Raw genomic sequence first — 24,362 nt, 5'->3', positions numbered from 1 at the left:
TAAAAGCACACTTAGATCAGTGACATGAGTTAAAACTTTGCCTGAACACCACTTAAAAGTTATTCTACAAGGGCAACCTCTTCTACTTTTTCCAGATTATCTGTGATACAGATAAAAACATCAACATGACATAATGATACAATGCAGCTCTTAAAACTGGATTTTACCACTACTTGAGTGGTGGAAACTTCTGGACCCCTGGAGATCTGTTACCCCTTGGCAGATTCATCTTTGGTAACTCAGACATGATTGTAAGCTGAGAACAGGGAACCTCTGCCATATTACCCAGAGCAGTCAGTCTGCCCCAACTTACATCACTGTGTAAAAATATGTATATAATGTATAGATTATTATCTATTATTATTCCAAAACATGTGGCTAGCTCAAAACCACCTCTTTAAGCTCAAAGTAAAGCAGCACTCTTATGTCCTCTAAGGTCTACATGCGTCAGTGGATGTAGCAACAGCACTTTATACAGCAGCATGATCATTTACACCTGGAACAAGGCTTATCAGTGATCATCTTTGGACCAACCCAGAGAGTCGGAAATCACACTGTGAATACGACCCATCATATCACGTATAATATAATTTTGTAGCTTTACGTATTTCTTCCTCTTTCCACTCTCAGAGATCTCTCTGAAGTTTTTTGGTTTTGTTTTGGGGGTTTTTTTTACAAATCTGTCTCTTCATCACTATTATACACCAAATCCCTACTGTTCCCCTCAAGCCCCCTCTTCTCTTGTTTTTCTCTCCCCAGGGTAACACCAAGCACTGTAGAGTTCTGAAAATATTCTTCTTCTTTCTTCCCTCCTCTCAGTCTCTCTTTGTTTTCTTGTCTGTATTTCTGTGTACACAGAGTTCCTTTCTCATTGCATTGCTAATGTGTTCAGCATGAGTCAGTTGATCCAAATATGGACTAAATCTATGAAGGTGACCAAATCAGCAAAATAAATGACCACAATGTAAAACCCAATTACAGTCTTGTGGGAGCATTAATTTTTTCCCAAACTAAACTAACTGTTTACCAAACTGTTGAGATGAGACATTCATTTATGTCTCACTTCAAATAACAACTATAATACAAAAATAAGACATTAGAGTTCTGGATATGGAAATGTTAGCATAAATGACATATCAGTGACATGCCATCTATGCAATGAAGTTCCAGTAAGAAAAAAAAAGTGTTTTGTAGAATGTCATGTCCATGTACTATGAGCTTCCATTGCTAGTCTTGCATCTTAGAATTGAACTGAACTGAACCAAATGCAAATAGTCAGTTTTAATAGAATTCATCCCTCATACGATTATTATAAAGGTGAGAACCTTAGGCATAAATCCAGCCCAAGCTATTTTTGTAGCATTTACACTTTAATTTCATGGCTAAAGTGTGACATTTTAACACTGGGGTCTGTGAGGTTTTACTGACTCTTGAAACAGCCACAAGTGGTCATTGGAGGAATTAGTTTTTGGTCCTGGAATAACACAGTATGCTGTACCACAAGAAGGACAAAACATCAGCAGCTCAAAATTTCCTCTATGAAATACTAAAAGGTGTTCAAGGATTAACCTGACCTGCACAGCAAAAGTTCCCAGAACAATGGAGCAGAAGATTGGGTTAGAAAAAATGCCATCAAAAACATTTCTCTCTCCGTGGATTTTGCGAGCATTGATCTCGTTGAAAAGCTGCATGAGGACAAAGGTGTTGAAGATAATGGTGTAGTGCTCAGAGGGTGGGGAGTGAAGCGGAGCATTACGACCACTGTCAATGTTGAACATTCGTTCGCCTGGAGAGCATAGAAAAAAAGAAGAAATAAAAGAACATTCAGACTTGGTCTTAGGGGTAATATTAGAGACAGGTTTAGGTTAGGGCTGGCGTGGTCAATTCATTTGGAATGTTACATAAAGTACATAAAGTCACAAAGAAAGGTGCAGTTGAGTGTGTTATATTATTTTTTCTAAGATTTTCTTCCATATTGGCCAACCCTACTTCTGAACTCATCTCTGTGCTTGTCTTGCTAGTCCTCAGTGCAGCACAATATTTTACCTCAATGATAGAACACTCTGTTGGCATTAAAGAAATTGTCCTGCAAACACTGGAATCATATCTATTTGATAGATTCCAAACTGAGCAGGGAAATGGGGAATTTTCTTCACACATAAAAGTTATGGAGTTCCACAGGGTTCTGTCCTGGGACTAATATTGTTTCACTTAGACAATATTATTAGAAAAAAATTATACATTTTCATTCTTTCTCCATGAAACCAGATGACATAAATCAGTTAGTAAAACTACAGGTATGTCTTAAAGCCCTAAATGCCTGAATTTACTTCTTTAAAAAAAACAGAATCGCAATGGGCCTAGAAAGAAAGACCGTGTATTAGCTTATGCATTGGCTCCCTTTTAAATATAGGAATTGAATTTAAAATCCTTTTCCTCATATAAAATTTTTTAAGAAGTCATACTTTAAAGACCTCATAGTACATTATTATCCAATCAAAGCACTCAGAATGCACGCTTACTTGTAGTTCCTAGAATTTTTAAAAATACAAAGGAAGACAGAACCTTTAGTTTAGGCTCCTGTGGAATCGGCTTCCAGTTTGGATGTGGAAGAAATACACTCTCTCTAATTTTCAGATGAGAAACTTGCCTTTTTGATAAAAAGTTATTGTTCGGTGACTTGATAGATTTCTTTTGTGTCTCTCTGTTCTCTTCCATTTCCCTTCACCCCTAACTGTCCTTGGTAAATGATTGCCCCACCCTGAGCCTGGTTTTCAAGAGATTTCTTCCCGTTAAAAGGCAGTTTTTCCTTCCCATCAAATGTTTGCTAACAGGGGGTCATCTGACTGTTGGTATTTCTTTCTAATATGGTCATACATATTAGCCTAAAATACAAAGTGTTTTTAGGTGACTACTGTCGTATATTGGGAATATAGGAATAAAATGGAATTGAATTGGTTAAGGTTAGCATAAAGGGAAGGGGAATACATTATACCGTCAAGTATCCTGAGCCTGTATATCAACCGGTACTCAATCCGAGTATATAGCCTGTATGTGTGTTTATTTTTAAGTGTATTTCTGTACCTATGAACAACAGGGTAAAGATGATGACCAGCTGGTACACTCCATGGCCCAGGATGTTCTTCATCATGGTCAGTGAAATGAGCGGGTTGTTCCGGCCATAAGGCTTTCGTAGCAACAGGGCCTCAGTGGGGGGCTCGGTAGCAAGGGCCAGAGAAGCAAACGTGTCCATGATCAGATTCACCCACAGCATCTGCACCGCCTTCAGGGGAGAGTCCTGCAGAGAGATTTGCAACCATGGGCTGGTATCACAAATCATGCAAGTTCCTGCAGCAATTTATTTCTTCTGAAGTTGGAACAATTATTTTATTAATTGTCTATGTGTGTCTGTATGGTAAAAGTAATCTAATAGTGACTGTGAGGTTGCTGAGGACAGACTGTCTGCAGTTATCTTAGTTTTGTATTTTCCATTTGTTTTTATTTAGTTTAACATTTTTATTTTCAGTTAGTTTCAGAGTAGGTTTACTAATTTAACTTTTGTTTTTATATGTCTGTGTAGGTTCTCAGTTATTCAGGTCATGGTAGTCTAAGGAGCTTGGAAAAAAAGCCACTGGTCTTCTTTAAGTCAAGTCACTAAAAGAAGTGTCCTTGGAATCCTCCGCTAAGTTTCAGTTGTATCCCTACAACTGAGGCAGTGGAGACGGTCAGAAAACTACGGAGTCCCTCTGATGACATGGTCCAAAAAATAAATAAATTGTGGCCACAAAATACTACTTCATGCCCTCGAAATAGTAAGAAGTGCCCACGAAATACTTATTTGTGGCCACGAATTGGGTATAACGTGGCAACGAATTACGCATTTGTGGCAACGAAATAGATAACGTGCGCACATCATATTGATACAATTCCTGGACAGCTGCGTAGAGACATAAGCATAAGAGTAGGCTAAACCTATACACCATGGACAGAGACAGTATGATTGAGTTTTATTTTAGGCTGGGAATGAGCTACAAATGCATTTTGAAAAGCCTGGCACTGCAAAGAACCATTATTACGGAGAGACATTTAAACAGGATATTGAGAGCCCAGTTGCTTTACAGACGTAAGTACGACCTGGACGCCGGGATAGATTTTATTGTCAACCAACTGCAAGGGCCTGGGAAGGATCACAGTTATCAGTCAAGTGTTTCGTGCCCACAAATTAGCATTTCGTGTGCACGTTATACCTATTTCGTGCCCTCGAAATAGTATTTCGTGGGCACAAATAAGTATTTCGTGGGCACATTATACCCATTTCGTGCCCACGAAGTAGTATTTTGTGGCCACAATTTATTTATTTTTTGGACCATGTCATCAGAGGGGCTCCGTAGAAAACAACTACAGCAAGACAGCTCCTTAGAAAACAGAACCAGATTCACGCCTGTCCAGAGAGGAAGTATTATGTTTTGTTATTTTGATTTATTATTTTGTTATTATTGGTATTACTGTCATTACTGTTGCATCATAAACATATAGCAAGCATATGTATACAAGAGGTATTGATATTGCATTTAAATGTTCAAATATATTGGTATCATATTAGTCTTTATTACAGGTCCAAGAAGAACCACTTTAAACTATAATTTTAAATGTTTTAATGCTTCTATGATCTCAGTGTTTCTGTGTAGAGGGCAGAGACAGGAAGTTATAGGCTTTTGAAGTTGCAGGCTTTTGCAGAAGTGAAACTGAAACCAGAGTTTAACTGCAAGTTAAGAGCATTATTATTATAGTTAAGAGCATTATTATTATTATTATTGTTATTATGCATGTATCGTTGATTAACACACACGCTTAGAGGGATCACTGATAGGGGAAAGTTCAAATTGCTTTGCTTGGGGTTGCTTTTAGACTATATTAGGAGGAGCAAACATATTGGTAGATCTGAGAAGGGAGAACTTTTGTTATGAAAATGATTTTAATCTTTTATACATGATTGCATTTGAGCTTATTAAAGAGCTGTGGCTCCTGGTCACGTGAAGGTCAGAAGTGTAACGGGTGAGATGTGAGAGCATTTAAGGGCGAGACACACATACAGACACAAATAGTGAGAGGTCATGACACGTACACAGTACACAGCATGCACGCGCCCCCGCACGTGCACACATACACACCATAATAGATCTATTTTGGTAGGGCAGAAGTGAAGATGTATTTTTGCTGCAAATGCAGAATTGTGCCGACGTACTTAGAGGAAGTGCAACAGATCTCCCACAGGAGATAAGCGACAGCGAAGACGAGCTGAGGGGAAGCACCGACCCGAAGACAATGTTCTTTAAAAATATGTTAAAGGTTGTTGACAGAACATTTGTGGTTTAGGCTGACGTATGCTGTATTAAATCTGCCTAGCAACAGAAAAGGGGGCTGTACTATCTGAACCCTATAAAACCGTTGTCTGAATATGGTAAAGACAGTTCAATACTGATTGGGTTGTTGAACTCACACATGTGTTTATTAAAATACTGTCTAATTGCACACTGGACCGGATCTGTGGTTATTTATGGATTCCTCTCTCAACAATGAACCTTAACATTTGGGGGCTCGTTCCGGTGAGAGAGAGGGATGGTTTTGGTGTAGACAGAGAGATCCGGGGTCCGTGGTGATTGGATGGGCAGATACGAGTCAGTGGTTTGAAGTGAGAGACAAGCCGGCTTAAACAAAGGTAAGGCACATACCTGTTGAATTTTCCAAAATGTGCTAGATTGGACATGTCAAATTAAAGTCTACTCACTGAAAATTACTGGTGAATGTCTGTTTTTTAATTTTGGTGAAATTTTTATGAAGTTTACCGGTTGAAGTAATGATAATGAAGTATAAGTGACAGTACTGAGTAATGAGAATAAAGGAATGAAAAGAGAAAGCAGTTGGACTGCTAAGCGAACTCTTAGAATGATAGGGAATTTGGTCATTGTGTGGGTTCAAGTCCCGTTGGTCATTTGGTCTACGTGTGATGGTCATTTTTGTGGGTTAGAGTCCCCTATGTCCACAACGGGAGATCTGCCTCAATCTTAATCCTGCTTCGGGTGTAGATTGTTGTTTCAAATTATTATAAATTTTTCTAGGACGACAGCGGCGTCTGTTAAGAAGCGCATTTTCTCGGAGGTAACGCTCCCTCCTGGATAAAGACGTTTATCCTTGACCTAGCGGCAACTAATGGGATAGTACGGTACGACAAACCGGGGAGAACTGGGGAAACTCCAAAATTGCTAGAGGTTCAAGTCCTCTATTTTTGCGCTTATTGGGTATGCTGGCAAATTAAGTTAGGTTTAGAAATCTGGACAGGACAGTCTGGGACCGCCCTGGTGAATTGAGCACAAAAAGTCTGGGACTTATCGGTTGGAGCCGTTATGTTATATTTTTCGAAATTTATAGGATTTAAGAGGCCTAAAATCTGTGCAGTTGTAATTAAAGACGTCTGTAATATAAAAAATGAGATCTATGAGTAAGATCAGTCTCTGTGTCAGCAATGCACAGCCGGATGTGCACTGATGGTGTGTGTAAATGCAAATGAGGAGCGGTGACGCGCATGCAGAGGGTTGCTTTCAGTTTCGAGACTATTGAGCTTTATCTGATATTGCTAAATGCCTGTAAGTAAGATGCTGGTTTTGCTCATTAGAATTGTATAAATACAGTTCGAATATACTAGTGTGGATGTATAGTAAGTGACTGAATTTTGATAGATGTATATATCTTGAGTAATAAATGGGGGTGTGTTTGATTTTTCAGTTATGTGTGTGTGGTGAGAAGCTGTGAGGACGATGAGAGGTTTCAGTTTTCTTTTTCTTTTTTCTTTTGACTTGCTCTTTCTGATCATGGAAGGCATGTCCAAGATACTCGTATGAAAGCGTATTTCGAGTGATTTTAACCGTGTGAATGCTGTCAGTATTTGATTTGAGTGACTCTGCATGATTTGTCTGAGTGAGTGTAAAATGGAAGTTTGAGAGAGAAAAGGCAGTGTGTGTGAGACGATTTATGGCGTCTGAAAGAGGTTAGAGCATTTAAAACGGGTGTATGAAATAAAGGAGTGTGAAATATATTTCTTTTGTGATGTAAAATAGGATGTTTAAAGTTTGCAAGTGCTTTTAATTCAAGAAACGCATGAGTGAGGGTATGAGAAATTGAGTTTATTTTTTCTGATGGAAAACATATAAGTGTATACGCTACAAACTGATCTAAAGAAGGGTGAAGGGTGATGTGTGTGGAGAAGTGTTAGTTGTTCTGATGTGTGAAAGAGCTCTATTTAAATGTGTGTGAGTGACATGAAGGTGTATTGTTTTTTAGATCAAGATTTAGTAGAATTAAAGAGGGTTTTTAGACTATAAATACAAAGAGAGACAGACTGTGCAGAGAACAGGAAATAGTGAACAGGAACTCTGCATGCCCATAAAAGGAACTGAGTGTGTACAGAAAGAACACAGAGAGACAGATGAGGCACATGAAGCAAATGAAGCCTTTAAGAAAAAATGAATATAATACTAATTGTATGCTTTAGTGTGTCAATACAGGTGGACGTCTCTCAACTTTGGAACCTTGAGTGCAGCACCAGAACAATAGATTAATAGAATTGGGAGAAAATAAGCCAGGCTTTGGCTCGAAATTGTGCAGCTTGATCTCTCACTTTGTCTTTGACCCTGAGAAGAAGCTTAAAGGCCAGTCAATCGCCTGATGAAGACCGACAGAACATCGTGGACTTGAATACAGCAGGCAAACGGCAGTGCCACTGATCCAGTAACACTGATGACGACTGAGGACCAGCAGCAGCATGTAAGATTAATGCAACATGTACTGTGAAAATACAGGCTGGGCAGTTGAACAGTGGGATAAAGAATTGTGGAAGAGCACTGGACATTGAGTGATATTTTGCCATGCTGGGACTTAACCTAAAAGAAAGACTGTAAAGAAACAGAGAAGAAGACAACAGCTGAGTTGAGACTGTGTTTGCTGGAGCTTTGAAGCCCGAACAGGACACTGTGAATGAAAAAGAGACCGGTGAGAGATGAAGCTGGACGAGTTTAATTGCGAGAATACAGGATATGTTTGGACTGAAAATTGAAACCTGAACTCATGACTGTTTAGGGATGTCCACCACCGCATAACAAAGAGGTAAACATTAGAAAAGGTAAGAATAATGAAAGAAAATAATTGACATTACCTTAATGAATAGAAAACACATACAAATTGTTACATGTGAGATTATTTTTGAAATGAATCAGAAGTGAGATAGTTTGAATCTAAACCTCAGTGAAAAATGCATGAAGTAAAACTGATTATAATTTAAGATGCAATGAAGAAACAGCTTACACGTAGAGTACATTGACATGAATGCATAGAAATGCAACGAAGAACTGAATGAATTAATTCAGTGAAGAAGCAGCTTACACTCAATTAACATGAAATGCAAGGAAGAACACGCTTACATGCCTGGCATAATTGGTATTTCTGACCAGAGACAGAGAAATGGGTCATTTAAGCACTTGTGATAATAATGAAAATGTCTTAGTTTGTTGTTTTCAGGAGTAAAGCAGACTTGGACCAACTCTCCAGATCCAGCAGTCGGAAGAAAGTTAGAGGTTAACATCAATGGATAAGTTAAGGCAAGTTTCTGGTTGAATTGTTCACAGCATGATGTGTCCAGGAACCTGAAAAGCAAGCCCTAACACCTGGCTGAAGACCAGGAGTGCTTTTATTCAAGGTGGGAAATTAAAGTTTGGGTTAGTAATTTGGGGAAAAGAAAACTGACTGCTTAACTGGAGAATTGGGAAGGAGTCTGGGAGACTGTGAAGCCATAGATGCAAAATAACACGTACACATACACACAAACAGAAGATGCATTAACCTTACCAAGACAAGCTCCTGAAGCTTAATGCATAGAGACATTGATTAAAAACCTGGCTAAGAACACAAGCATATGCAATGAAGATCAGCTTGCTCCTTGTATGAGTGATAGAATGGTGTGAATGTTTAATAAAATAGACTTAAAGCTTGAAGTTGAAGTTGACTCAAAGGAGCTATGGGAATTAACAGAAGAAAAGGGACTAAAGCAGTTTTTAAAAAAAAAAGTGACTCAGGAGTGCTCTCGTACTGAGTGATCAAAATCAGTGATTAGTATAGAAAAAAAATGAAAATAATTCAATAATGTGATAAGGTGTAAGATTATTTGGCGAAATATATAATGGTAAAGTATCAGGATATTTGATTACGGTGGTCAGGTCTGCTCAGAGGGGCAGATTTGGACAGGAAATTTATAATTTAAGGATGATACGTTGTTGAAATTGGTTTTTTATCTTGTGCTGAATGAACACATGGCAAAGTGAGGAAGGGAGACGTTGTGCAAACGGTCTTTGATCTTTTGACAAGGTTTTCGGTGTGTTGAACGGGTGAACTTTGAGATTGTTTCTGATTTTGGAGGCTGTTGTTTTATTTCCAGAGAGGGTGTTTGATTAAGACATGGATATGTCTGAGAGGGGCCCCAAAAAAAATTTTTTGTAGTAGTGCACTCGGGAAAACCTGTCAGGTGATTTTGTTTTGTACTTTGATGAGCTAATAATTAGCTCTCTTTTTTTTTTTTTTCATTTTTGTTCTAAGCAGGCCTGGAAGAGAGTGAACGGACGGCGCTGACAAAATTACCAAGTACGAAAATCAGGTGGGCATTACAGAATTATAATTGATTACAATCAGAGACTGATTGGCGGCGAGTCTCTGTCTAAAAATGGATTGATCGATTCAATCCAGTCAAAAGTATAGCGAACTATTTTCCTAAAAAGGAAAACGAAATAAAACAAATGATTGAGCTCATTTTGCTGATGTGGAGCATCTGATGACGTGCGCAGAAGGCTGCAGTATCAGCAAAAAATATCATGTGTGAATGCATGTGAGTGAATGCGAGTGAGGGGACCAAGAGGGGAAATAAATAAAAGGTTGACAAACAGGAGGAGTGGGAGACTTAAATCTGGGGATGCTGATTTTGGGATATTGATGTGTGCTTTGAGGTAATTATTTACTGGGGTTGGATCATGTTATTACATTATAGAATGCCAAATGCTAAAAGGGAAACATTGTTTGAGGTAACTCAAGTTACCATTAACTGAGGTAACACATGATTAATAACTGTTCTGTTTAAGTCTATTTTGTCATGACACAGACTGGATCATAAAGGGAGAGTATGAAATGTAAAGTACAGGTTTTGTTTTCAGGAAATTCCAAAGATCCAGAGTTCGATGGAGCAACGAGTTTGAGAAGATTTGTCAGGATAATTTAATTGATCTTATTCCTTAAACACAGGTTTTCAGGGCTGGAGCAAAATACCGGAGAGGAAGATGGCTGAAGTGTTCTGAGAAATGAAATGATATGACTAACCTTTTTTCCCTTGTTAATTTGTTAAGCTTGGGTGAAGCATGTTGAGTTTTTTGCCACATGAGATGTGTCAAAAAAGAGAGGGATTTAAGATTTAATTTGTTTAATTTGAAATGGGTTTTAGTATGATTTTATAACGATTGGGTTTTTTTTGATAATTTAGAGATGGTAAAATTCGTTAAATTCTTTAAAGAGAGGATTAAAATGAACTGAATTCTGTTTAGAAGATAAATTGCTGGTGTTAATAAGAAGTGGTATATAAAACTTAAAGGGAAACTGTGGGAATAAAGGATATGCTTTGGGGAAAATAGTGAACATTTTATGAGTAGAAAATGTGTGATTTCTTTTTGATTTTTAGAATAAAGTTGTTATAATGTAGGCTTTAGAAACAGATAGTAAATAGATTTATTTCTAGGGTAGAGGAGAGCTTTTTATGAGGATGTTAAAAGTCTCGCTGACTTGAATGAATAATATTGGAGATTATATATGTAGAAATGGTTTTTTATACACATTGCATTTTTGTGCCTTTAACGGAGTTGTGGCTCAGAGAGTCGTCTCTTGAGGGTCACAAACTTTTGGTTAACGTTATGATTAGCCAATCTACTGTGAGAAGGACCCGAGTTATTGAAGGATTGCACACGCTTACAGACATAGAGTTCATCAACACACAGGACAGTATAGATTTGAGGCCTAGGGCCTGAAATTCCTTTAGCTTTTAACTGAATTTGAGTTGGCCCTGTAACAAGTGACAGACAAGAGGAACTGAATAGGAGTTTGTTTGTGACTAAACTGTGTGATAGGTAAAATACTGAGATAACATATGCAGCTCTAAATTAGTCCTCTTACATAAAATGCAGGTACAGAATAACAAATGCTTGTTGAAGTGACCAAGTTGTTGTTTAAATCAGAAGCAAAGGGAGAAAGCTTATATATTTTGCTTAAGTCTGATAAAGTATAAATTAGAATGAGTCATTACATTAAGAGCAGCAAAAGGAAATAAAATGACATATTAAAACAGGGTATAACACGGGAAACGTGGGTTCTGAAATGCTGTTAGAGTTCAGCTTTTAGCTATGATGAAGTTTATCTAGGAGCAATTAACTATGTGTTTACACGTAATGATTAAAGTGGCTGTTTTTTCTTTGATCCTTTAGTAGAATAAGTAGTTTTCTTGTGATAGGTGACTTTAGATGAGAGGTAGGCCCTTGCAGCAGCGACAGTTTTGTGTACAGGATGTGGGTGATCAGATAAGGAACAACAGGAAACATATGACAGCAGTGCTGTGAGACTGTTAAAATGCTGTAGATTGAGATGAGTGATGTTTAAGATTATATAGGAATAAAAGTAAAAAACCGAATACGCAATTAGGTTCATGTTTTGTGTAATATTAGGTTGAATCAAGTTTGAATAAAGAGAGCACTTGAGGAACAGAGTAAGTTAGAGCATAGTAGGGAGAAGGTTTTTATCCATCACAGTTAAGGTGAATCTAGTCTTAGACTAGGATCTACTCCGTGAATTATTAGTTTCGGTCATGCTTTTATTTGTTTTGGTGACCTCTGGATGTTATCCAGAGGTCAAGAGAGGAAGTGTCCAGAGAGGAAGTATTATGTTTTGTTATTTTGATTTATTATTTTGTTATTATTGGTATTACTGTCATTACTGTTGCATCATAAACATATAGCAAGCATATGTATACAAGAGGTATTGATATTGCATTTAAATGTTCAAATATATTGGTATCATATTAGTATTTATTACAGGTCCAAGAAGAACCACTTTAAACTATAATTTTAAATGTTTTAATGCTTCTATGATCTCAGTGTTTCTGTGTAGAGGGCAGAGACAGGAAGTTATAGGCTTTTGAAGTTGCAGACTTTTGCAGAAGTGAAACTGAAACCAGAGTTTAACTGCAAGTTAAGAGCATTATTATTATAGTTAAGAGCATTATTATTATTATTATTGTTATTATGCATGTATCGTTGATTAACACACACGCTTAGAGGGATCACTGATAGGGGAAAGTTCAAATTGCTTTGCTTGGGGTTGCTTTTAGACTATATTAGGAGGAGCAAACATATTGGTAGATCTGAGAAGGGAGAACTTTTGTTATGAAAATGATTTTAATCTTTTATACATGATTGCATTTGAGCTTATTAAAGAGCTGTGGCTCCTGGTCACGTGAAGGTCAGAAGTGTAACGGGTGAGATGTGAGAGCATTTAAGGGCGAGACACACATACAGACACAAATAGTGAGAGGTCATGACACGTACACAGTACACAGCATGCACGCGCCCCCGCACGTGCACACATACACACCATAATAGATCTATTTTGGTAGGGCAGAAGTGAAGATGTATTTTTGCTGCAAATGCAGAATTGTGCCGACGTACTTAGAGGAAGTGCAACAGATCTCCCACAGGAGATAAGCGACAGCGAAGACGAGCTGAGGGGAAGCACCGACCCGAAGACAATGTTCTTTAAAAATATGTTAAAGGTTGTTGACAGAACATTTGTGGTTTAGGCTGACGTATGCTGTATTAAATCTGCCTAGCAACAGAAAAGGGGGCTGTACTATCTGAACCCTATAAAACCGTTGTCTGAATATGGTAAAGACAGTTCAATACTGATTGGGTTGTTGAACTCACACATGTGTTTATTAAAATACTGTCTAATTGCACACTGGACCGGATCTGTGGTTATTTATGGATTCCTCTCTCAACAATGAACCTTAACACGCCTGATCAGATTTGCACCTTGTTAGGCCTCTGACTTGCCACCACATATTTTAAATGCAACACAGGTTTCTATAGAGAAAAACCTAAATGTGCCATGGGCACATTCCTTTACATGGAGGAAGGGGAAAATAAAGCTCTTGGTTCTTTTAAAGGGACAGCACCTAGCCACTGGCACAAATACGTGGATGACACTTGGGTAAAATCCAAACCCAAGAAGTAGAAGCCTTCACTGTTCACATCACCTCAGTGGGTAGAAACATAAAGTTCACCAGGGAAGATATGAAGGATGAAAGCTTGCCATTTCTGGACTGTGCTGTGCACATTGAGGAGAATAGAAACTTCAACATTGAAGTTTACTGGAAGCCCACACATACAGTGGCTTGCAAAAGTATTCGGCCCCCTTGAACTTTTCCACAATTTGTCACATTACAGCCACAAACATGAATACATTTTATTGGAATTCCACGTGAAAGACCAATACAAAGTGGTGTACACGTGAGAAGTGGAACGAAAATTATACATGATTCCAAACATTTTTTACAAATAAATAACTGAAAAGTGGGGTGTGCGTAATTATTCAGCCCCCTGAGTCAATACTTTGTAGAACCACCTTTTGCTGCAATTACAGCTGCCAGTCTTTTAGGGTATGCCTCTACCAGCTTTGGACATCTAGAGACTGAAATCCTTGCCCATTCTGCTTTGCAAAACAGCTCCAGCTCAGTCAGATTAGATGGACAGCATTTGTGAACAGCAGTTTTCAGATCTTGCCACAGATTCTCGATTGGATTTAGATCTGGACTTTGACTGGGCCATTCTAACACATGGATATGTTTTGTTTTAAACCATTCCATTGTTGCCCTGGCTTTATGTTTAGGGTCGTTGTCCTGCTGGAAGGTGAACCTCTGCCCCAGTCTCAAGTCTTTTGCAGACTCCAAGAGGTTTTCTTCCAAGATTGCCCTGTATTTGGCTCCATCCATCTTCCCATCAACTCTGACCAGCTTCCCTGTCCCTGCTGAAAAGAAGCACCCCCAGAGCATGATGCTGCCACCACCATATTTGACAGTGGGGATGGTGTGTTCAGAGTGATGTGCAGTGTTAGTTTTCCGCCACATATAGCGTTTTGCATTTTGGCCAAAAAGTTCCATTTTGGTCTCATCTGACCAGAGCACCTTCTTCCACATGTTTGCTGTGTCCCCCACATGGCTTGTGGCAAACTGCAAACGGGACTTCTTATAGTTTTCTGTTAACAACGGCTTTCTTCTTGCCACTCTTCCATAAAGGCCAACTTTGTGCAGTGCACGACTAATAGTTGTCCTATGGACAGATTCCCCCACCTGAGCTGTAGATCTCTGCAGCTCGTCCAGAGTCACCATGGGCCTCTTGGCTGCATTTCTGATCAGCGCTCTCCTTGTTCGGCCTGTGAGTTTAGGTGGACGGCCTTGTCTTGGTAGGTTTACAGTTGTCCCATACTCCTTCCATTTCTGAATGATCGCTTGAACAGTGCTCCGTGGGATGTTCAAGGCTTGGGAAATCTTTTTGTAGCCTAAGCCTGCTTTAAATTTCTCAATAACTTTATCCCTGACCTGTCTGGTGTGCTCTTTGGACTTCATCATGTTGTTGCTCCCAATATTCTCTTAGACAACCTCTGAGGCCGTCACAGAACAGCTGTATTTGTACTGACATTAGATTACACACAGGTGCACTCTGTTTAGTCATTAGCACTCATCAGGCAATGTCTATGGGCAACTGACTGCACTCAGACCAAAGGGGGCTGAATAATTACGCACACCCCACTTTGCAGTTATTTATTTGTAAAAAATGTTTGGAATCATGTTTGATTTTCGTTCCACTTCTCACATGTACACCACTTTGTATTGGTCTTTCACGTGGAATTTCAATAAAATTGATTCATGTTTGTGGCTGTAATGTGACAAAATGTGGGAAAGTTCAAGGGGGCCGAATACTTTTGCAAGCCACTGTATGTTACCTATTACGTAACTGTACATTTGTAAGTTGATCATCGTTACTTGTCAAACATATAGAAACCTTTCCAAGTGTCGGGACATCACTGCTTATGTAAGCTTGGTGTACAAATGCATAAAAAATCATTGTGCATTACGTTTGTCTTAGCAGGTATAAGTGAGCAACATTTCCAGAAGTGACATCTGCATGTGTGTGTGTAGGTAGGCACATGTGCCAGCATATATGTGTATTCATCTGTCTGTCTACCTGGGTGATACAGGCCCCGGTGAACGCCACAATGACAGCCACTACGTTGACGGTGAGCTGGAACTGCAGAAACTTGGAGATGCTATCGTAGACGTTTCTTCCCCACATCACCGCCTTGACAATGCTGCTGAAGTTGTCATCAGTCAGGATAATGTCAGATGCCTCTTTAGCCACGTCTGTCCCTGCGATACCCTGACAGAGATTGAGACAGAGTGAGGGGGAGTCAGAGACTCATGACATGATTCATGCAAGCATTCAAGCATCCAAATTACTTTGGAGTGCTACTGTCTCAATATCGTGCTGTCCTGCCTCCAAGTGCTACCACTTGGCATGAGTAAGAGCTGTGGCCAAAATAAAATGCATGCTACTCAAAACACTTGTTATTACGAAGTACAATGGAAAATACTCTGTTCTTTACAGATTTATAATAGATGTATTTTATACATCTTGAATCATAAACAAATTTACTTAAAAAATACAGGATAAGAGACTGATTACTTCAACAGATGTCATGACAGAAGCACTTTAATCCCAAATAAACACTAATGGTGAACAGTATCTCAGGTTACCATGGCAAAGCCCACATCAGCCTTCTTCAAAGCTGGTCCGTCATTAGTTCCGTCTCCTGTTACTGCGACAACCTGCCTCTGTTCTGCAATGCTGCTATCAATGATGCCTGGGTTTAAACACGAAGGAGAAAAAAAACAGTTTTAATTGGCAGTGAATCAGTTTGTGTGTGAGTGTGTGTTTTGGTTTATGGCCTTGAGACTCACCTTTAACCAAAGTGTGTTTATCAGTTGGTGAGGACCGAGCCAGCACGCGCAGTTTGGGCCAGATTTTATCTATACGCTCCTGTTCAATCTGTTAGTTTAAAACAAAGAGAAGCCATTAACTAGTCTGTGCTTTGACTAGATGTCACTATGTGTTAAACACGCTACAAAGGTGTGACTGACAGAAAAAAATAATAATAAGAAGCGCTTGATTCTTACAGTGGCTTGCAAAAGTATTCGGCCCCCTTGAACCTTTCCACATTTTGTCACATTACAGCCACAAACATGAATCAATTTTATTGGAATCCCACATGTAAGACCAATACAAAGTGGTGTACACGTGAGAAGTGGAACGAAAATCATACATGATTCCAAACATTTTTTATAAATAAATAACTGAAAAGTGGGGTGTCCGTAATTATTCAGCCCCCTGAGTCAATACTTTGTAGAACCACCTTTTGCTGCAATTACAGCTGCCAGTCTTTTAGGGTATGCCTCTACCAGCTTTGGACATCTAGAGACTGAAATCCTTGCCCATTCTGCTTTGCAAAACAGCTCCACAACTGCCCTGTGACGGCCTCAGAGGTTGTCTAAGAGAATATTGGGAGCAACAACATGATGAAGTCCAAAGAGCACACCAGACAGGTCAGGGATAAAGTTATTGAGAAATTTAAAGCAGGCTTAGGCTACAAAAAGATTTCCCAAGCCTTGAACATCCCACGGAGCACTGTTCAAGCGATCATTCAGAAATGGAAGGAGTATGGCACAACTGCAAACCTACCAAGAAAAGGCCGTCCACCTAAACTCACAGGCCGAACAAGGAGAGCGCTGATCAGAAATGCAGCCAAGAGGCCCATGGTGACTGTAGATCTGCAGAGATCTACAGCTCAGGTGGGGGAATCTGTCCATAGGACAACTATTAGTCGTGCACTGCACAAAGTTGGCCTTTATGGAAGAGTGGCAAGAAGAAAGCCATTGTTAACAGAAAACCATAAGAAGTCCCGTTTGCAGTTTGCCACAAGCCATGTGGGGGACACAGCAAACATGTGGAAGAAGGTGCTCTGGTCAGATGAGACCAAAATGGAACTTTTTGGCCAAAATGCAAAACGCTATGTGTGGCGGAAAACTAACACTGCACATCACTCTGAACACACCATCCCCACTGTCAAATATGGTGGTGGCAGCATCATGCTCTGGGGGTGCTTCTCTTCAGCAGGGACAGGGAAGCTGGTCAGAGTTGATGGGAAGATGGATGGAGCCAAATACAGGGCAATCTTGGAAGAAAACCTCTTGGAGTCTGCAAAAGACTTGAGACTGGGGCAGAGGTTCACCTTCCAGCAGGACAACGACCCTAAACATAAAGCCAGAGCAACAATGAAATGGTTTAAAACAAAACATATCCATGTGTTAGAATGGCCCAGTCAAAGTCCAGATCTAAATCCAATCGAGAATCTGTGGCAAGATCTGAAAACTGCTGTTCACAAACGCTGTCCATCTAATCTGACTGAGCTGGAGCTGTTTTGCAAAGCAGAATGGGCAAGAATTTCAGTCTCTAGATGTGCAAAGCTGGTAGAGACATACCCTAAAAGACTGGCAGCTGTAATTGCAGCAAAAGGTGGTTCTACAAAGTATTGACTCAGGGGGCTGAATAATTACGCACAGCCCACTTTTCAGTTATTTATTTGTAAAAAATGTTTGGAATCATGTATAATTTTCATTCCACTTCTCACGTGTACACCACTTTGTATTGGTCTTTCATGTGGAATTCCAATAAAATGTATTCATGTTTGTGGCTGTAATGTGACAAAATGTGGAAAGGTTCAAGGGGGCCGAATACTTTTGCAAGCCACTGTATATACTGCTCTCCTTCATTCAGTGTAACCACCCTTGTATAATGATCACTTACACACAGCATTTTTAAGTGTACATTTAAATTCATACTCCATAGAAAAGTAGAGCCACAGCACTAATCAACAGCCATCTATCCCATTAAGCATTCTACTAAATTCAAAGGCTAAAGCTAAATAGGCTAGATAAAAGCATTGCCCATACAAATTTTGCATTTTATTGTGTGCACTAACTACAGTGGATGCAGCCATGTCAGAGGTAATCTGAACCTCTTTATATTGGTTGCAAACCCAAATAGCTTTCCTTTAAAAATTTAACTGATTTTAGATGCCATCTTTGTGCAAGTGGACTATGAAAACAGAGTAGCTAATATTTTGTGTGCTGCATCCTGCATGCTCTGTCTAGGCATCTACCTCGCAGAGTGTACTTCCTGTAATTAGAATGCATCTGATTTCTATTGTGTTTCATGTTAGATTTGTGAATATTTGTGAAAACATCTGTAGTTTCTCCTCCTGTCATGACCTGTCAGCTCTCGCCAGCTGCAGCTGCTTGTCATCGCGGGCAGCCTCCCTACTTAACTGTGTGGCTGAGCTTCAGTCGACGCTGGATTGTTGAGTTTAGTTGTCAGTACAGCCCCGGCTCAATAGTGAAAACTTTGTGTGTCTGTTGCTAGCTAGACTAATCGAAGGGTCTTGTCTTGCCAGGATTCGGGAGCGGAGGCACTGTACAGATTGGGATTTGGAGTTTCCCGATTCATGCCACAGACATGAGCACTGTGTGGGATTTTGGATAAATCGCCACAGGGGCGACAGTGCGGGGATTGTGACATTGTTATTCACTTTTGTTCACTGTAGATAAATTCACTGTCTCTTTTTTGGAGAACTCCTTTGTTTGGGTCCAATTCTTACCATAGATGTCACACCTCCCAAATTTACAGACTTTTTTAGAAAATTAAGCCACCTATGACTTACATATCAGCTTATCAGCATATTTTACATATTGACATTAAATAAATATAAGCTTATTTATAATAAACATTTGGATAGAGTGTATAAACGATTCACATTACATCAGAAAAGTGAAACTAATGCAGATGTTCTGTAAACCTGTATTCTTTTTAATGACCAGCAGGTGGCGACTCCTATGATTGTAAAAGACCTCTCCAATTGTATAGAAGTCGGTGGCAAACTTGCACTTAGCTCTCAGTAAACATTTTCACTTTAACATGAAAATGATTTTATAAATTTAATTAACTAGCTCATATTCAGTGGCTAATAGCTTATTATTGACAAATCGTGGCTGGTGAGTGTGCAGTGTTCTGCTCTCACGATATCTGATTTCAAAAAGCTAAGTTGGCAACATATGTGTCTGCTTCATTCATGTTAAAAACAGGGTCAATAATTCAAAAATCTCTGTTTTAAGGGTCTTTAAAGGAAAGAGAAGTCCAGCTGTTTGACATGAAAGAGATGCAATCATTTTATAGTTTTAAAACAAATGTATTAGTGTTTATGGAATCCAAGTTGACAAGGTATTCAATTAATTTGAGACCACCACTTACCTCTCCTTTCTCGTTCCTGATTCGTCGGTTAAAGTCTTTGCCCTCTAGACAGATAAAGTCATCTCCGGGGTGGATGATGCCACATTTAGCAGCAATGGCCCTGGCTGTGTTAATGTTATCACCAGTCACCATCCGCACTGTAATGCCTGCACGCTGACACTTACGGATGGCCTCGGGCACCTTGGAGGACAAGGAGGTTTGTTCGCAAAAATATATAACAATAGTATTTTTGACAGCAGAGTTGCATTATGGCGTGAACAAACGCAAAGAACCAATTCAAATTCCAACTATTCCAAAACACATGCTAGCTCTCAAATCCCATACTTTCATACTGACACTCGAAAAAGTGTATTCACTCAGTAAAAGGACAGCTAAATGAAGTGTTTGACGAGTGGCCACATGGTGTACTCAGTTGCTGAGTGGACACATCTTGTCCTCGACTGTCACTGTCCTAAGTTCTACAAAGCAGCAACTGAAGGACCACCAAACAATTTCCAGCCAGTGGAAGGAGCAGAAATCATCAGTACAGTAATCATACTAATGCTAGCTGGCTACCTATATAGCTAACAGCACAATTTACTTAATACACAAGTATATATGTAGTGGACTATACAAAAATGAAAATGGAATTATCCAAATTACCCAAACTGAGGCAAACAAACACACTTCGTTGTATCCTACCTCAGGCCGTACAGGATCCTCTATCCCAACTACAGTGATGCAGGTCAACTCCGTTACTATCTCTGCCTCGTTGTCCCATTCTGGCTCCGGATTGGATGGAAGGTCACGGTATGCAATGCATATGGTCCTCAATCCTTCACATGCCATGGGCTCAATCACCTATTAATAATCATTATTGCAGCAATAATCAGGAAGATTAGACCACACTGCTTATTGTCCTGTATATAACATTCAAATATGAATACACAGCTGGAAGGAAAAGACCTCAAGCTGCAGACAGCAGTAATGTAAAGATGAGGTGACTAAAGCTGCCACAGTGGAAACTGAACTACTGAGCTGGAACAAAATTGTGTAAGAAATGATTTTTCTCACGGCAGAAGTTGTTTATCAAAACGCAAATGTAGGCCAGTCAGGCAGTCTGTCAATTAACAATACTCAGCCTGCGCAGGCTTAGAACTATGTGGAGCAAATACATGTGTTTTGCTGTTAAAAGTTTTAGTTACATCAAAGCTGATCTGGCAACACGTATAGCAGATTTAGAATGTATGTAACTCTACCAACGCTGGTCTTAACTCACATTCTGTTCTGTGATGCTTATGGTCTTTAGTGTGACTCCAAGTGTGACTTCTTATCTATAATGTGTGAAGAATATTTTTGCTAGTGGATATTTAAGGTAGAATATGGGCAGACTGAGTCAGGAAAGCAGTGGCCTTACAGAGTTTTTATCTGGTTTCAAAAAGTAACAGCCAAACGTAATGATGCTACAATAGGCCTCTGTCTATCAGGAGAACACTGATACAAGAGATCCTTGTGGCAGCACCACCGGTGAAGGTTGTGCTTATCATGACAGTTTCAGGATGTAATAAGAGGTGCCAGCATCTCAAAGTTTGTCCTACACAATAGCATAGCTCCTCACTAACAGCACGCATCTAACAAGATTATTAAACAAAAGAGGTACAAATTAAGTGATAAAAAAGTCGTAACCAGCTTTAAACAACTCTGTATACTGTTTTATTTCACTTTCATAGCTTTCTTATATTTCTGTTTGCAGCTTTACCTGCTTGCCATAAAAAAGCAGAAAGGCACAGTTAGAGACTATGACGATTACTTTAAGTTTTGGCACTCAGCGCTCAGTCTGGGGTTGAGTTTCTGTTTAAGTCACCCCTCTGTATGGAATTTCTGTTTGATGTTTGTAGAAAACAAAAGAAAATCTATCATGTTTTGTGACATGTAAAATCTTCTAGTTTCTGAAAATGGAAAGTTTTGCAAATTACTGAGAAGGTAGCTAAAATCTATCAGGAGAAGGACTTTTAGAATGATACGATGAAGGAATCAGAAAGTCTTACCTGTTTTACCATCTCATCTCTGTCACGTGGGCGGAAACTGCGGGATTCTCCATTGGCATCGAGAATGTAGGAACACCTGGAGACAGATGAAGATTTTTGGGGAGGAAAAAGAGCAGCTTTTATTTACATTAAAACCATTGAAAAAAATCAAATTAAACACAGTGTGAGCTGTTGCTGTTATATTAGTTTACATAATCTCATGTAACACCAGACCACCTCCTCCTCATCCTTCCCTATCACTCACTTTTTTAACATGATTTCAGATGCTCCTTTGCTGTAAAGCCGGAAGGAACCATCAGGCAGCTTGATCACCGTGCTCATGGATTTACGCACTGAGTTGAATGTATACACCTGAGAGAGAAGGGCAGGGGAGATGTGTGATACATAAGAGTACAATCAAAAATAGACTTTAATATCCCTGACTTAACACCCCACGGGGTGTGCTGAAAGTGTACTAAAGGGTTTGAATCTTTATCAATGTGAGAAATCATGCTTGCTGCACTGTCAGCATGTCGACTCATCATAAAGTAGGGGAAATCAGCTATACCCCCATCATTTCATCACTGAAAAGCGATTGTGGCTTATGTAGCTATGAATAAGTGATGATTTGAGTCATCACTGTGATCTGCCAGCACCAAGGAAAACAACACGCTTGTTTGTCTCCCATCATTGTAGCAGAGAGAATGCTGTTGAACCCAATTGTCAAGAGAGTGTTTTAAAATCCTGTAAGATTTTACAGCAGAGGTGTCAAACACAGATTTACCAAGTCTGATACCCCTTCTCATTTAGCAAGTTTAAAGATTGCACAATGAGAATCAAATCAAGGGCCAAATATACAGCATAGTTCAGTTCAATTCCATTTCAGTTATTCAGCAACAAATCACAACAAGTTGCCTCAAGGCCCTTTATACTGTAAGGTAAAGACCCTAAGGTAATACAGAGAAAACTCCCACAATCAGTCAACCTCCTATGAGGAAAAACTCCCTTTAAGAGGAAGAAACCTCTGGCAGAGGGGCAGCCATCCGTAACTCGTTTGGGTTAGGGGAGGGTTGCTTTCATTAAAAACGTATGTACAATTTGGTCCACATAAATACCTCAACCAGCAACAAAAAACCTTATTAGCCTGAATAAAATTTATTCAAGCAACATAATTCATTGTGGTTACAGCACCACACAGCAGCAACAACAACCTGAGCATATGTCAGCTACCAGCATTTAAATTTTTCTCTCACAGAGCCTGTTTCATAAATCTAAAGATGACAACTCAACATCTTGGGGGGGAATTCAGTTGAAATTCAAAAATCAAAGTAAAACATATTTTACTGCATTCTATGTTTTTACATTTGCATTGCTATTGTTAACAGAATGTATTCTGCTTGTTAATGTGTCATTCAGGTATGCGTTGCTTGGACCATCCGTCCTGTTAAAAAATTATAAAACATCTACTGCTGAGCCCACTTAAGTATAATCCTTGTGACTTGCTTACATCATCAAAAGTGCAACAGAATGCAGTTCTTGCTTTGTTTCAAGGACACTCAGTGTGATTAGCTCCCACTTGATTTTGTTTATTAAAGCATATTGTGAAATTGTATAATTTAATTCTCAGACTTTAAAAAACACAATATAAAGTCTGTTGATTCTTTTAGTTAGATGAGTTGAAATACATAGTGACCTAACCTTCTGGCAAACTTTTACTGAAATGTTCTAAAAATAAAAATTGAACTGGTGAAAGTGAAATGTGCTGTATGAGTTCCTACCTTGTACAGTCGCTCCTCAGGGATCTGCTCTCTGATGGGGGCATAGTCCTGTTGTAGGTCTAATACAAATCCCAGCAGGCCACACTCTGTCTTGTTGCCCACCTGCTTTGCCAAACCCCCCTTCCACATCAGGTGGCTGATGGAAAGTTAGTTGAGGTGTTTGATTGGAGAGCGAGAAATGATGGAGGGCAGAGAAAGTACAAAAATAAAAATGATATTAAAGAAAAAGAACAGGAAAAAAGAAAACCCACAAGTCTAATTAATTAGTGACAACCAAGGACTGGTAAAGCATTATTAAACCAGAGAGCAACATGCAACAAAATGGGACCTCTGTCAATACATGACTCACTAAGATCTTGGAGGTGTAGGCACTGTTGATTGCGATGGCATTGACTAACAGATTCAGTGTCCGGGGGTTGATTTGTCCAGGTTCTGGGATCACACGGTGGTGCACATCACCTGAAAACAAGAATATCACTTTAATCCACATTGGTAATAGATTTTTCTGTGCTGCTATTGTGCCATGAAGCTGATAATGAGTCACCCATGACAGGAAGTTGTTTTTTACAAGACAGAGGACTACTATGCTGCTAAAGCTTTTTTTCCCCATTGTTTCCAGTGGTGAGTTTTCGTAAGAGGAATGTATGTAGTATAGAGGCACTTTTTTCATCATGCAGAGTGCTGCTGAGCCTGTCAGAACAGTTGTATAACATATTCTGTGGCTCTGCAGGCGCTTTGTCAAGCCCTCGAAAATAACCCTGGCGATATCATCAGGTGACTACAAATTTATGACAGAAAGTAATTGTTACAAACATTGTGTTTGAAGGGCATCGCTAGAAACTATTGAGTAAAAAGGATTCAGTATGTTTTGGAGCTTGACTCATAGCAAGAACTAAAAGTCAAAAGTTAATTTTAGCCTCTGCTAGTCACTGTTAACGAATCTTTTTGAAACACGTTTCTTACAAGCTTCTTAACTTTGTAAAGTTAAGAAACTTGTAACTTGTAAAGTCTGATTTTGAAAAAGGAAC

The 24,362-nt window shown here is 39.3% G+C and overlaps 1 protein-coding gene across 1 annotated transcript in view; it reads right to left on the bottom strand.

Moving 5' to 3' along the window:
- The window catches only part of atp2b3b (ATPase plasma membrane Ca2+ transporting 3b), a 77,589-nt gene that overhangs the window by 19,467 nt on the left and 33,760 nt on the right, over window positions 1-24,362 (bottom strand). Inside the window, 12 exon segments of the mRNA XM_025901696.1 lie at window positions 1,575-1,786; window positions 3,085-3,298; window positions 15,375-15,566; window positions 15,944-16,050; window positions 16,148-16,235; window positions 19,551-19,730; window positions 20,232-20,390; window positions 21,578-21,653; window positions 21,822-21,928; window positions 23,335-23,454; window positions 23,456-23,470; window positions 23,684-23,793. Coding sequence (XP_025757481.1) covers window positions 1,575-1,786; window positions 3,085-3,298; window positions 15,375-15,566; window positions 15,944-16,050; window positions 16,148-16,235; window positions 19,551-19,730; window positions 20,232-20,390; window positions 21,578-21,653; window positions 21,822-21,928; window positions 23,335-23,454; window positions 23,456-23,470; window positions 23,684-23,793 — 1,580 coding nt within the window.

The sequence above is a fragment of the Oreochromis niloticus genome, linkage group LG20, assembly GCF_001858045.2.
Source record: "Oreochromis niloticus isolate F11D_XX linkage group LG20, O_niloticus_UMD_NMBU, whole genome shotgun sequence".
NCBI classification, from domain to species: Eukaryota; Metazoa; Chordata; class Actinopteri; order Cichliformes; family Cichlidae; genus Oreochromis; species Oreochromis niloticus.
Note: the sequence above shows the minus strand (reverse complement) of the source record. Positions and strands in the feature narration are given on the sequence as shown.